This window comes from Oenanthe melanoleuca, chromosome 18, assembly GCF_029582105.1.
Source record: "Oenanthe melanoleuca isolate GR-GAL-2019-014 chromosome 18, OMel1.0, whole genome shotgun sequence".
Lineage (NCBI taxonomy): Eukaryota > Metazoa > Chordata > Aves > Passeriformes > Muscicapidae > Oenanthe > Oenanthe melanoleuca.
Window position 1 is genome coordinate 3,760,658 of NC_079351.1, and position 14,527 is coordinate 3,775,184.

At 45.5% G+C, this 14,527-nt stretch overlaps 1 protein-coding gene across 1 annotated transcript in view; it reads right to left on the reverse strand.

Moving 5' to 3' along the window:
- The window catches only part of RHBDL3 (rhomboid like 3), a 60,998-nt gene that overhangs the window by 44,374 nt on the left and 2,097 nt on the right, over window positions 1–14,527 (reverse strand). Inside the window, exon 2 of the mRNA XM_056505788.1 lies at window positions 13,004–13,027. Coding sequence (XP_056361763.1) covers window positions 13,004–13,027 — 24 coding nt within the window. The remainder of the gene's footprint in view (window positions 1–13,003; window positions 13,028–14,527) is intronic.

Here is a 14,527-nt window from a genome sequence, read left to right on the forward strand (position 1 = left end):
GAAAAAGGCTTCTATTTTAAGCTTCTTGAAAAGGAAGCTGGATGCTGCAGGCTGAAGAATAGATATTGGGGAAAGACTCCTCTAAACTGGTTTTCCTTTTTTCAATTGGGCACCACACAGGTAGACAACACCTAGAGCAATTAGGGGCAATCCCGCAATCAAATGGATTCAATTCCTTTTTTAGTCTGTAGCAGACAGCTGTTACAGAATATGATCACCGATCTCCTTATTCCATTCTCTCACCTATCATATTAAATGAACTGATACTGGAGAACAAGCTTTGAAGTCCTGGAAGAGGAAGGGCTATTGCAGTGTTGAACAAGGCCAATTCTCCACAACCCACAGCCACTGTGGTGATATATGCAAAAAACCCTGAGGTGCAGAAGAATCAGGCTCTGAAGGAAACTAAAAAGCTCAGACAAAAGATGAAAGAAACTTAACATGGAAAGTTAATACTGCTTTGAACATTTACTGAGCAGAAATCCTTCCCAGAAGGGACAGAACGGCAGCTACCAATCAGGGACTCTGGGTTCAGGCTGTTAGGCAAAGCCCACACCTCCCAAGAGATCTGGCTGCAGGGCTTACTCAAAGCCATCTCACAGGCACCAGCTACAGCAGTATGTTAGAAAGGAAGGGCAGCACCTGTTAGTTGAGCAGTGGGGAAGAAGCAAACACTGCTTGTTTATTCACAGGTCTTGCTACTCGTACTTGTTGCTTCCATCAGATGTCACAGTGATAAGTACCTGTTTAAGAAAAAATCAGGAACAAGAACAAAACCATCCCCCTGCAGCTAATCCAATTAAGACATGGGATAAATTTGTAGAGGTTAATCAGATCTGAGCAACTGAGTCTCTCTCTGCTGCTGTTTAGTGACATATCTGATGAGCAACACCAGCAAGAGGATGGCCAGGCAGGAACACCAATGACCCGGCCAGCCCTGGGAGACAACTGCTGCTCCTCCCTTTGCTGCACAAGAGAGGAGCACACTGCAGGGCAGCCCCGCAATCCCAGCAGGGAGAGCTGCTGGGCTCAGGTTTGGCTGTCCCCCTAAACCTGGGGTGCCAGGACGCTGGGACTGATGGGCTGTGTTAGATACTCCTTACAGCAAAGACCAGGGCTGTGCCTACTACTCAGCAAGGAACAGTTCTGCCCATACAACTGCAGGGAGCTCCTCTTACCTTGTGCTTCATTAGCTCTATCTCTGTATGAAAAGGCTGCAGCAGGGCAGGTGAGGCTGTTCAAGGGGCATCAGCACAGAGACCACCTGGACTGTCACAAACAGCTCCTTCAGCACTGGGAGCCAGCAAAAAGCTGAGCTGGGCTTTGCACTGGAGCAGCTCCACCAGTGTGGGTTCAGTGCTGACATGGGAATGTTGCTCCTGTCATATCCATGGTTTCCTGCCTCCTTCCCGGCCTGAAGTACTGACCTAAAGGTACCTTGCAGAACTGGGCACTCTGCTTTTCCCCAGCTCAAGCCTTCCTGTACAGTCAGAACTGCTCTGCCTCTCTCCCTCTTCCTCCCTGTAGAGCAAAAAGAAGCCAGTGGCCTCAGCTCTTATTGCTGAGACCAGAATCTGCACCCTGGTAACAACTTTATCCCATCACCTCAGCCCTGGGGGCAGGACACTCAGCATGGAAGGATGGACCTGCTCTGGAGAGCGACCTCCCCTCTGGCCCTTCAGACAGGGCTCAGGTAAGGAGAGCACATTCAGTGGAGAAAGGAGGAAACTTTTTCTAAATCCATTTCTTCTGGGCAGGGACTGCATTTGAACCAGAAATTCATCTCTCCTGGACAATACATGCCAGCCTTTCAGGAGGACAGATGGAGCAGGCATTCCAGTGGGATTACAGAACTGTACTGACAGCGAGATGATGATGAAATGTTTGTAAGCACCATTCTGACAGTGATGCCAATCTCTCTGGTTGCCAGAAATATTGTTTCAGGCAAATGACTCCTAATCAGTGACTGTCACCTTCCCCCCGGAAGGGAACTGGGTCTTTTGATACCATTCTACCACAGAAGACTTTTGTTTGTCTCCTCTGATAAATTTTTCCTCCTTCTTGGTAAATTCTTTAATATGAGAAAAGTGACTGCCACTGTTTTTCAGTTTCTCAAAGGAACTAAAATCTGTAACCCCAAAATCAGAACTTCTGCCCTTCCTGAAGGAAGTTTTGTCCTTCCTTTATAGACGTGAAGCTTTATAGCAATTATCCATGAAACTTATCAGGAGAAAAACTACATTTTCAAACTCTGGACTCATAATACAGAACATTTCAGAATAAAAATAGCTCCCTTTTTCACTGTCTGCCAGATCTGGAAGGGAGGTGAAAATCCACAGGGACTTGATTTGATGCGTGAAAAACACAATTCTATAGCAGCGAGTATGCACATACATTTATTTTAGGTTAATAATAGCTCTGCAATAATATTTAGCTTTGTGGAGAAAACTAAAGCTGGGATAGACCCATGCTGGCTGGTGCTCTGGTACTAAGTACAATGACAACTTGAGCACATCCATCAGAAAGAGAATAAATAATTTTTAAAAATCTTGTCACATCAGTGTTCCTGCTTTTAAGATGATTTCTCTTTCAAATTCCAAATACCTGCTCGTGTATCAGCAATCATGGCTAAACTGATAGATCCTAGGAAAAGACAACAGGAATCAGCATCTTTGAGTCCAAGAACACAGAGTTAAACATCCAGTATTAGGGACTGCTGAGTAATGCAGGATTGAGGGTACCACAGAAGGGTTATCTCAGTAATTTGATTAAAGGAGAACAGCCAGCCACTGCCTCCCTCCAGATCGGTGTCGGATGACAGAGGCTGGATCATCGTTACAGTGTTGGTAAGTGCCTTGCCACTGGTGAGGAACACAACACCAGGGCACTCACCCATCTCTGCTCTGATGTTAACATCACAGCTGGCACACACAGAGCATCCCCACCACAGGAGACAGGGCCTGAGCAGGGCTGACTCTTTGCCTGCTAACATCAGAGAAACACCTTGGTGTTCCCACTGAGAAAGAGCTCATTCGTCTACATCTGAGGAGCAGAGAATGACCTCAGAAAGGCTACAGTGCTCACACTGCAGAGAGCTTCTTTTCTTAAATGAACTGCAGTGGCTCAGCATAGTTCAGGCTGCTTTAGACTGCAAGAACCCATCCAATGCAGCTTTATATCTAACCTCCATGCACATATCAGCTACATAATTAATAAGGATGAAAGAGGAAATTATACCAAGCTGGTATTCAGAGCCTCAGTGATCGTTAAAGCTTGTTCAGCTTTGGAAGTCAGCAAAAGGAACACACTTCACACATTGCACTACATGCTTGGTCATTAAACACAGGCTTATAAACCTATAAAGTCACTGCTGCTTGCAAATGTGGAGCATTTTTGCATGATCTTGTTTGTTTTGCAGTAGGAACAAAGCTTAATTAGTTTTCACAGTTTTATTGCTCCACATGGTCAAATAACAGTCTGGAGCTTCCAGTCAGCTGGAATTACATAAGGCTCAGAAAATTCTTACTATGCTTTCAGGACTGTTCACTAGGGCCATAAATCAGCAGCTGGCAAATGACTTTCTGGCTCTTCTTGGCCACCAGTACCAACACTAAAAGATCCCATAAATCAGTGCAGCAATGGCAGCTCTTAGCTCATGGAGCACAGGGGGAATAAAGATGGAAAACACTGTTTCAGATACATTAAGACAATTTTTTGGGAGGAATTTTGGCTATCACTACCCTGGGACAAGCCATCCAGAGGCTTGTTGAAGGGGACTTTGGTTCAATAAGTCCTAGAGGAGACAACACCAGAATATTTAACATATCAAAGGCACATCCTGCACAGAACACATATGCACAAGACCTGCCCAAACAATTCCCAGGGCTGGCAAGTCCAAGTGTGATAAAGCAAACTCACAGCTTAATAAAAATTCTTCAAACACTTTATTTAGGTTGGAAGGAAGTTATTCCTCCAGCCATGGTGTCCAGGAACAACTCAGAGACCAAGGACAGCAGCAGTAGCAGCAGGATCATCTCCCATGCTCTCCACAGCAGTCTCCACCAAAAGAGCTGCCTAAATGCACAAATCCATGCAAAAATAAACATTTCCCCAAGATCTAAACACTATTGTCAGAGGACATATAAAGAAAAAATGTTTGTGCCTTCCCTGTTGACAGGGAGAACCACCTAGAGACTGTTAGTGAGACTGTGTGCAAAAGCAACTCCGGTCAGCAATCAAGAGGGGGTAGCTGAGGAAAGAGGCAGCAGTTCAAATGGAAGAAGGAACCACAATAAACACTTTGATTTTCCTCCCCAGGGCAAAAGACAAGGCTAAAAACTAACATCATTCCATGGAGGCCACTGCCTGCAGTGAGAAAAGATGCTCAAGTCCTAATTTCCATTATTTCTCAGTGTGAGGGTAAATGTGAGAGGAGTGGCAGGAAGGCAAGCATCTGGCTCTGTCTTAGGGCAGAACTAAAAACCCACTTTGCTCTCTAAATTTCTTAGGCACACCCCATTCTGACACCAATCCCAGCAAAACATACAGTTTATGTCAGACACATAAACAGTCCAGGACAATAGGCACACTTGTTTTCAAGTGCTTTGCTAAACCAAGTCAGAGCACTCAGGATCAGGTCCTCCAATAGTTTTTGTGACACTTCCAGTTTTTCATCTTCTATAGTATTGATCCCTTCTCTGCCAAGAGGCAAACAAGGCTACATCTCACTGGCTGCAGGCTGCCATCAACAAACACCTCCACTACCACTGTACATCACAAACAAGTATGCTACACAAACTAGGGACTCCATCATCACTGGCACCTATTTATGAAGGATCACTGAGGCAGAGGTGTTTCCTCAGGGAACACTGCCCTGAAGAAGTGCATGAGACCAGAGGTTTGGTGACAGTCACAAACAGCTCTGCCTTCAGCTGTATCATTCATCTTTCCCTCATGCAGCTCAGGAGACTCCAGAGTATTTGCTACTGACAAAGCATCTCAAGTATCAAAGAACATGAAGAACAACTCCTCGGGGTAAGATTGATCTTGCTTGTTTAACATCAGTTTCATACATCATTACTCTTCTCACCAACAACATTGGGTCACTGCAGATAGTTGTTCCTAAGCAACGGACACTAAAACCACATAAATTCTCTGGGTCTTGCTGGTGTGGGGTTTTGCTTTTAAAGTTGAAAGAATTCAAGGTCCAAGTGAGACTCAGAGGGATCACAAACATTTAGCACTTTCACTACACTTTTCACCAAGAAATACTGTCTCTAGTGAACAGAATATACCCTGTGTCACCCTGAGCAGCCAAATCGGGGTTGATGCCACCACTCAGGAGACTGGGAGAAGGAAAGAAGTTCTACAGCTTGAACAGGAAAACACAACAAGGTTTGAATCACACAAAAAACCAGGGCATTCAGAGATCAGCTTTTCTCAGCAGTCTGTACAGTGGTGCAGGAAAACAGCCCATCAGCTGAATCCCATCAACTTTGTCTCATGGTCTGTTGGTACTGATTTCAGACCAACATATAGTACAACACCTAATGAGGAGGCAGAAAGAGATCACAGCTTCCTTGGCTGCCGTCAAACTCAAACACTCCCACTGCTGCATTTAATTTGCAAATGTGCCCCAGTACTTTTGCATTGACTGCAAATACCAGAAAGAAATAGGAACATTGTACTTCCTACTGTAGAAGAGAAACATTTGTTTTGTCTAGTAGAAAGTAACTTTAAAAGTTCTGTAAATGTTACAGGTGTAGATGATGGTGTAGAAAAGAACCTCCAAACTGTTTCCACTCACTAAGCAGCTGGCTTGTTCCTCTGGAGACGAGATGATCTCTGCCCCTTCTCTGTCATGACAGCACACAGCCACAGAACACAATGAATGCACCAGCTGATTTGCAAAACAGTATCAATCCACTCTGTGTTTATGGCTTTTTCTCCCCTTTCTTTCTAAACATGCAGGCTTAAATGTTTTTATTGCTTCAGTGATTTTCTATGTGCAAGACTGGATTTGAGAACAATGCATTAGCAAGGATCTATGTGCCTAAATCCCATCCTGCACATTCAGCTGAAATGGCAGAGTGGAGATTCCAAAGCCCCCACTGCAGCTGGGATCAGGAAGAGACACATGGCTCTGACACAGCTCAGCATCCCTCTCGGACACTGCACTCCAAGTGCAGGTTTCTAGGCTCAGATGTGGAAGGTTGTCCTGGGTTGGTGTTTTGTCTGCTCCTCTCCCGCTCCCACACCTCGCTGTCTGCATGGAGCTGCCGCCGGTGCCCTTTCTCCCCCCTGGGGGGGTGGTGCCCCGGGCTGGGTTTGCTTGGCTGCTGCTGCTGCTGCTGCTGCTGCTGCTTGCTGCTGCTTGCTGCTACCCCAGCCCAGCTGCTTTTGCCCTATTGCTTCTGCCCCGCTGCTGCTGCTGCTGCCCCGGCTCTGCCCTGGCTGCTGCTGCCTTCCCCTTCCCCCTTCTCTCCTTCAGCTCCAAGATCTGTACCGGCTCCGGACGGGACCTGGACACCAGAGACTGCCTCCGGAGCCTGCCCAAGAAGCTTCTCGCCCTTCCCAGCAGCGACCGTCTCTCACTTCGGTGAAAACAGTTCTTTTGTCATCTGGGATTGTACTTTCCTGTTGCTGGGAAGTGTTTTTTTTCTTGTGTTTGTTAATAAACAAGTTTTTTCCACTTTTCCCCCCGAGTAAAATTCTCTCCGAGCCCAGTGGGGGGGGAGGAATTGTGAGGGGGGTTTAGTCTGGGGGGCTCCTTTGGAGGCTTTTCCCCAGTTTTGTCCTAAACTTGGACAAAGGTACACAAATGTGTAATGAGTAGGAAGCCTCCTGAGGCTTTTTACAAATCTAAAGACATCAAGCTGCCAGTAACTCATGAGCTGTGTAAGACTGACTCAGCCTCCATGTGTTTTTTGGTGTGTTTGTTATGACTCCTTGAAACATTTCAGGAGATGCCTGCTTTTACTGGCACAAGCTTAAGAGTGCTGTGTTTGCTATGCTGCCAATATCTGGTTCATATTGATGGCCTCTACTCCCAACTTTTTGCACTAGTCAAAGTCAACAGTCTGTGTACAGACTCGTGACTTTGGAGAGAGGAGTGTCCAAATAGCCAGGGAAAGGAGAAATGATGGGGTAGCTGATCACAAACCTTTCACGCTGTAGGGAAGGTGTAAACATAATCTCAGTGATCCACATTCAGTGTAAGGGCTGACTGGTGCTCCCTGTACAGAGGTATTAGATGAGGAACCTGGGACATTTTTGCTGTTCATCTTGCAAGGGGTGGGAAGATCATTAATGACCTCCATGTGGCTTTTTCATGCTGAGCTATCACTCCAGGGTATCGTGGCTGAAAGCCAAATCTGGTTATAAGCCTTGAAGTGCTGGGAGATTGCCATCCACTGTAACAACACTGGGGATGGACAGAGACTAATACAGGCATGGTAAAAGACATTATCCTGCAGAGGAAGAATAGTCTCTTGGACATAGACTTGCTGCTCAATGCCTAAGTTTTCCTCCTTTACTGAGAGAAGGATAAATTCCCCTTCCCTTTCCCAGGCTGTATTCAAAAAAGCCTCTGGCTGAAGGCAGTGAGGAACTGATAATCCAGAGGGCATCAGCAAATCAATCTCCTTCGGCAAAACCAGATCCCCTCCTACCAGCCCCTTCTTCCCTTCAAGACTATCCACAGGGCAATGAATTTGAAGGGATTATTTTTTTTTTCCCCAACCCCATTACCTAAAGTTGAGGAGTCAAAGGGTTAATGCTGCATGACAAAGGTCAGCCCAGTTTGGGGAGAGAGGAGAAAGGGAAGCATTGTGGCCAAAGACAGCAGCTTGCTGTGACCACAACGCCACTTGAGAAATGTAAAGTGATGGTGCTGCTCAGAGAAAAGGCCTGAGAGCCTGGCCCAAATCCCAGGGCTTTATCACTGACAAAAGCCCAGCCCCTTGAGTCATTAATCGTGTGCTCTATGGCTGGGTGCCTCAAAGAGCAGCAGATGACACATGCCCAGCTGCTACTGCCCCTCCTCAAGGTATCGGGGCAGAGGCAGGTGCATTCCCAGTGCCCTCTGCTCCAGACTAATCTATTCTCCCTCCTCGTCCTCTGCCTTTCATCTCCTCCAGCAGCCCACGCTGACAACTGTAAATGAGATTAGACTTCAAGGCATGGGGCAGATGCAGAACCCCCTCTGTGCATTGCCAAGAGACCCTTGTAGATTTTAAAATGTCTCTCCCCTTTACAATGCACAGCTTGGTGGAGGGGGAGAAGGGGACATATTTCTTGTCACACTCTCAGAAGCGTCAGATATGGCAGACCAGGCAGATGCTGGTTTGGGGCCTTGATGTTAATCTGTTATCACCATGGACAGTCTTCCCACCAGCACCTCTGATTCCCCATTCACCTTAGCAGATGAAGTAACAAGTTGATGACTATTTCCTAATCACAGTTCCCATAGCCTCCTATCTGCTGCACCACTCCATTTAAATGTGGACAGATGTCCCAATGAACATGAAAAAGGCAGCAACAGTCCAAAATTCAGGCAAAGGCTTGAAGGTTACATACAACCCTGGGCTCAACCCTACAGCCTATACTGCTGCTATCACTGCCATAATTTCCTATTCTTTATATTACAGTTTGTGCTTCACCTGTTCCCAGTGATCCATCAAACCAGCAGTGAGACAAAAGTTGTTTGTTAGAGAAAGAGGTGAAATCTCAAGGCACAAAGCACTGCCTACAGCTCAGTGAGACCTGCCTGGAGGGGTCTTGCAGCCACAGCAGGCAAGCGTTTGCCAGCAACAATGGGCAGGGAAATTTTTCAAAGTGAAGGGTCACGTTTAGCTCAGTAGTGCCCCAGTAAATAAACTGGGATTTCTTTTACAATGTGGGAAATAGCTCTGCCTGCCTACACTAAAGGATACCCAGAGCAAAGGGACAGTTAGATAAAAGATCATTACGTTCAAAATAATTCCCTTCCTCAGTTACCACCAACCATGATAATAGCTGCCCCAGTTTTATGGATTGCTCTGCAATTTCAATTGTGCTGGAACCAGCTCTGGATTTAAGGCAGCTGCAAAGTCAGCATCTTTTAAAGCACATTTTAATGTTTTATGAGACCATGGTGGAGCAGGTTCAGCTGCACCCACTGCTGGTCGTGTCAGCAACTGAACTCTCCCTGGCAAGTGCATGTCTATCTCTACAGCCTTGTTTCCGAGCTCAAGTTTTCCATTAGCTGCCTACACAGACTGGGTAACTTGGCATCTCTCTGCACTCCCCATAAACTCTGTTCATCTGTTGCCATCACACCCACGTACAAATCTCAGGGAGGAATCTAGGATTTCTAAAGCAGCTGCAACAAAAACACAGCCTGGATTGACAAGCAATATGATCAAGGTGTTGAGCCAGTGAGGAGGGTTTTTTTTGAGAGTTTTGTGTGTGTCTATTTAAAATAAGTTTGTTGTCATGGCTACAAACCAGGGTATGGGTGAGAAGAAGTGAGAACTCCAAGATGAGGGCTGATAATGCTAATTCACCCTCAAAATCTCAGCAGCCATGGGGATGGGGAACACAGAAGATGGTACAAGCTCTTGGCATCTAACAAGGTTAAAAGCCACCTTCAGAAGGCAGGTCTGTCCCAAGAACAAATACTGTTGTCCTAGATAGCCCCTTTCACCCAGCCCAGCCAAGGGCTGGATAACACCAACGAGCTGCAGTCATTGCCAAAGCAGGGGCACTGGGAAATGGAGGTGAAGAACTGCACCTGAGGCCCTAGAGAGGACAGAGCAAAGCAGGAACAATCCCTCAAGGACATTCATCTGCAGACTCACTCTCCAACCATCAGGCAACTTGGCTTCAGCAAGGACTGGGAGATGTTCTCATGTCTGACTGCAAAGCAATTAGTGGATCTTATTAGCACAGAAAAGCATGAAATTGTCAGCAGCTGCTCCTGGGATTGTCGCATTTTCAACTTTACCAGAAGATTAACAAAAAAATGGGGCTTTGGCCACTGAGGAACAAATGAAGAAAACCCCAAGTGATTGCAGAGGGTTGGAGAGAGCTTGCTCTGCTCAGAGCTCAGAGGCAGCACAGAGTGTGATGGTGCAGGCTCTGCAGAAGGCAGCACATGCAGAGCTAATGTGTGTGTGGGGGTGGAGAGTGTTTATGAGCACAATAAATAAATGTATGAATCCCTATAAAAGTTCCCATATAAAAGTGAGTTAGAGGTGCCCAAGGGCCATGGCCCCGTAATAAAAACCACATCTTGCAAGCACAGTATGAGGCAGCAGCTGAACTGTAACTGTGTGGCTGCAGCACTGGAGCTGTGAGTCTGCCTGCTCCCAAACTCCTGGGTGAAATGCTGACCCCACTAAGTCCAGAAGGAATTTTGGTACTTGCTTCAGTGTAGTCCAGATTTTGTCCTGGGAGGGGCTTCTTTGAACCTAATGCATAGGAAGTAGTTCTGAGTCTTTTTGTAGAATTTAAGTTCCTTCTTAAATTAATTAATCTGCAAGTGGCTGAAGATCTTGGCTTGAGTCACTGACAGTTCCCGGCGTGACAAATTAGAGCTGGATCAAAACAAATAAAAAATTCCTCCAGAAAACATGGTCAGTCACTCCTCTCTCCTAAAATAACCAAGCAAAAAAGCACTGTTTTATGGCTGAGCAGCAGTTTTTCCATCAAGAAGTTCTGAATTTTTAATTTAAGCTGGGAAGGGGAGCATAAAAATATCAAACCCGTTAAATTTTGCATGTCTAAACAGAAACCTGCTGCTTTTTTTGTTAGTAAACTTAAATAAAAAATTTAAAAATACCTCCTCAGAGGGAAAAAAAAGCATTAATAATAATTTCTTTCCTCTCTCAAAGGCTTTGTGTTTGTGCGCTGACCTCTCCTTTACAAGGATGATGGAGTATAACCAACAAAGTTATACAGACTACCAGCCTGAAAATTCTCAACTATTAACACTTTCTCCAGAGCCTTCTCTTGTTCTCCTGGGAGGCAGTGAGTGCAGAGGTTCATGTATCTCAACCGAGAGAGTGGCTCTCAAAGCTCAGTCCTGGCCCATGAGCCACAAATGCACAGGCACCCTGGGCCACCCATTTCCACTCCAAGCACACACCCAGCCCGGTCCTGACTCCCAGAGAGAGCTGCAACTGTTCCAGTGTCAACACACAGGCTTTCTCTAGTTATTAAGACTGTCCTCATGTTTCACATGCATGCCAATCAGAGCTAAACAAAGTGCCCCTCCTCTCCTCCTAGAACACTGCTGCTGGGAATAGCAACCTTGTTCCATGACAAACAACATCTTGCAATTCACTGCAGGACTAATTGCATTGCTTTGCTGATATAACGCTTCAGGAAGACGTCAGCTTTGCCCACAGGCAACAAGGACATTATTGATTTATTCAGGACTTATGTGTAGTTGTCACAGGTTGCATTCTCTTTGATAATAAAGCCTTACAGACAAGGTTTAAAATTCAGCTGCAGCCCTAATTGAAACATAGCTAATTACTGAAGGTCTGCCTTTACAGCCATTGTTACTGGGCTAATGTTCTGTACACCCAACAGTCAAACTCTCCTTTCCCTTAAAAAGAAAAAAAAAAAAAAACAGAAGGAAAAAATCCCATCTACTATTCAAGCAGTCCAATGGGAAATTACAGATTCCTCTCTTTGAGCCCGCAGTAGCTACCAGCCAACAGCCCTGCCCCACAAGGACTCAATGACTTCAAAGGATGCTTGTAGAATAAGACTCCAAATTAAGGCCAGTGTTTGAGACAGGAGAATTCAAAGTGGCTGGAACAAACATTCAGCCCAGACCACAAGCAATTTATCGTGCATCCACCTTTTCAGTGGCAGCATCCCCTCTGAGCCCCAGCGAATTCAAACACACCACACAATTTAGGTGTGATCAACAATCATAATACCCAGCTCCCAACCCCAGCTGACTGTACCACAGCCAACTTGCTGCAGTCCAGACACGTGGATTAGCAGCTGGTCACAGCTAACCGGGTATAAATGAGCACTCATCAGAACAAGCAGCCCCAGTTAATAGCTGAGTGATAACAGAACCCCCAGGGTACCAAGGACATCCTTTCACAGGCTGCACCACAGCTTTTGGCTTTGTAATTCAGGCAGACACAGAGGCAAGATTATCGCCTCATAAAGCAGGGATGAAATCGCATCCCAACTTTATTGCCAGGATGATCCCAGCATCAGAGCAAGCTCCCTTACAGAAGGTGACATTTACATGCATGCACAACGGCACAAAAGTTTATGACATCAAGAGTGCTGCAGTTTAGAAGCAAATGAACTCTAGGAGAATTCTTCTGTTTATAGCTGCTACACATTTCAACCTGGCAGATGGAAGGGATACCACAAAGAAAATGAGTCAGTTAAAGCAGCTAAAAGCATAATTTACAAACTAGAACCCACAATCCAAAATCTCAGCAACTATATTTTGGAGTTCTTCAGAGCTGTGCTGACTTCAGCCAGCTACACACCTGACCCAAGGCATCTACCTGACACAACCACAGTCTCTGGTATACAGTGCAAGTTTAAAGCAGCACGTCCTGCCTCGATGATGTAACCCTGCAGAAGTCAGTTTAGCAGCTGGGGAGCCATTTCAAAGAACACTGTGCTGGTTTTACAGGTCTTAGTCTGCCTGCCTGAAAGAGTAGAGGATCCTTTAATCCACAAACAAGGACAGCACAACTGGCAGCAAACAGAGCACCTGCTGCAGCATTTTGGCTCAGCCCCTGTGCCTCCAGGGATGGGCTCATTTCTGTCCCTGGCTCCTCTGAAGAGGAACTGAGAGAAAGGCCCAAAGCAGCCCTGATAATTACAACCTGCACACCAGCATTCTGGGAACTGGGAGCATGCAGCACCTTACTCCTAGGCTGTATTTTAAATGCAGGGAAAAGCCAGTACAGAGGAAATTAAGCAAAGGTTAGGCTTTGCTCACAAGACAGAGAGAATATATCAGTTGTTCACATACCTGATCAAATAGGGCTTTCCAGTGCTGAGAGGCAGCATAAGAGAGGAAAAAGAATAAAAAGAAGGTATAAGAGCAACGACATTAACATGCAGTAAACCGTAGAAGTATATTCTAACAGAGAAATAACCAAATGATTTAATGTCATTTCCAACATCCTTCTTCATCCCAGAATCACCTATCCTTCCGGAGGAGGAGGCAGGGGAATCTACCAAACACAGGGAGAACAGTTGTCACTTGCAAATCCAAATTAGGATGAACTCAAAATATTCACGTTAATTCTGTTTTCTCCCACTTAGTCTATTTGCAGGCAAGCAAGGAAAAAATGGGTTTTTACTTACAGAGATCAAGAAAGCTCTGTGTATACTGAGGGAATGGACAAATTAGCAATGTTTTTCCAGACCACTTTCTGAGATGCTGTGGCCCAACACTGACCCATCAATTGTTCTGCTGGGCTGTCAGAGCCCTGTTCACTGCCTGCTCCTGACTTTGGCTTTCTGCAGGCTTTTTAATAATCCATCAGTTCTGTGAACTGCACATGTCCACATCTGAAAAACAGGTAATTCCTCTTGTGCAAGGTGGGAGGGTGGGAGGCTGGAGAGAGCCCATTGTAAGGATTTACCCCACATCTTTGTTCTGTCAGATCTGCCTTAAAATACTGTATAGGAGGAAGCTCCACTTCAATGTTCACAGCCATGTGAACACTCCACAAGGCTTTGTCACTTGGAAACAGAAAAAAATAAGCTGGAAACTGGCTCTGCTTTATGTTTTGTAGTGAGACTGATGTCAGCTCACCTCCCTGACCCAGACTTGCTTCCTCACTGTCCCATGAAACAGAGGAAATTCCTAGCGAATTGTTTAAGGCTCTCATCTATCCTGGATTTAGGGACCAGTTAAGAAGACAGCAACTTCCATGGGGCAGCACTGGGGTAACCACCAGAAACATTTGCACATTTGCACATTTCTAGCTCTGTTGTCTGAAGTGCTGTTCAGTTCAATATCTTTTTTTCTGCCTCATTCACCTTCCCAGAAAAAAAATGAATTGAGTAAAACGACAAATATCACATTCTTAGAAGCAAATCTCCTCACAGTGCTATTAGCAAAGTAGAAATCTGGTCAGAATGTTATCTAGTCCTGGAAGGACATTTCCTTTCACATGGTAGGCAAATCAAAAGCAGAATTGATTGGATAGACATTGAGGTATCAGGCCACTGAATTCCTTTTCATTAGTTAAGTTGTTGGCTCCCCTCCTCCCTATGTCTCTCTCCATTTATAAGTTCCCATTTATCATCATAAATCAGCCCAACACTTTAAACAGAACACTTTTGGACTGCCTGAATCCTGGGTTTATGGAATGCTGCTCTGAGAGCTACAATGACATCACAACTGAACTGTTACACACTGTCAAGGCTGGGACAGCCAAACCTCCACTGTGCTATATTTTTGTGGTTAATAACACATAAAGAACTGCCCTTGTGTCAGTTCTTGCTGGCCAAGCCAGAGATCTTCCATCAGGCTTTCAGATGT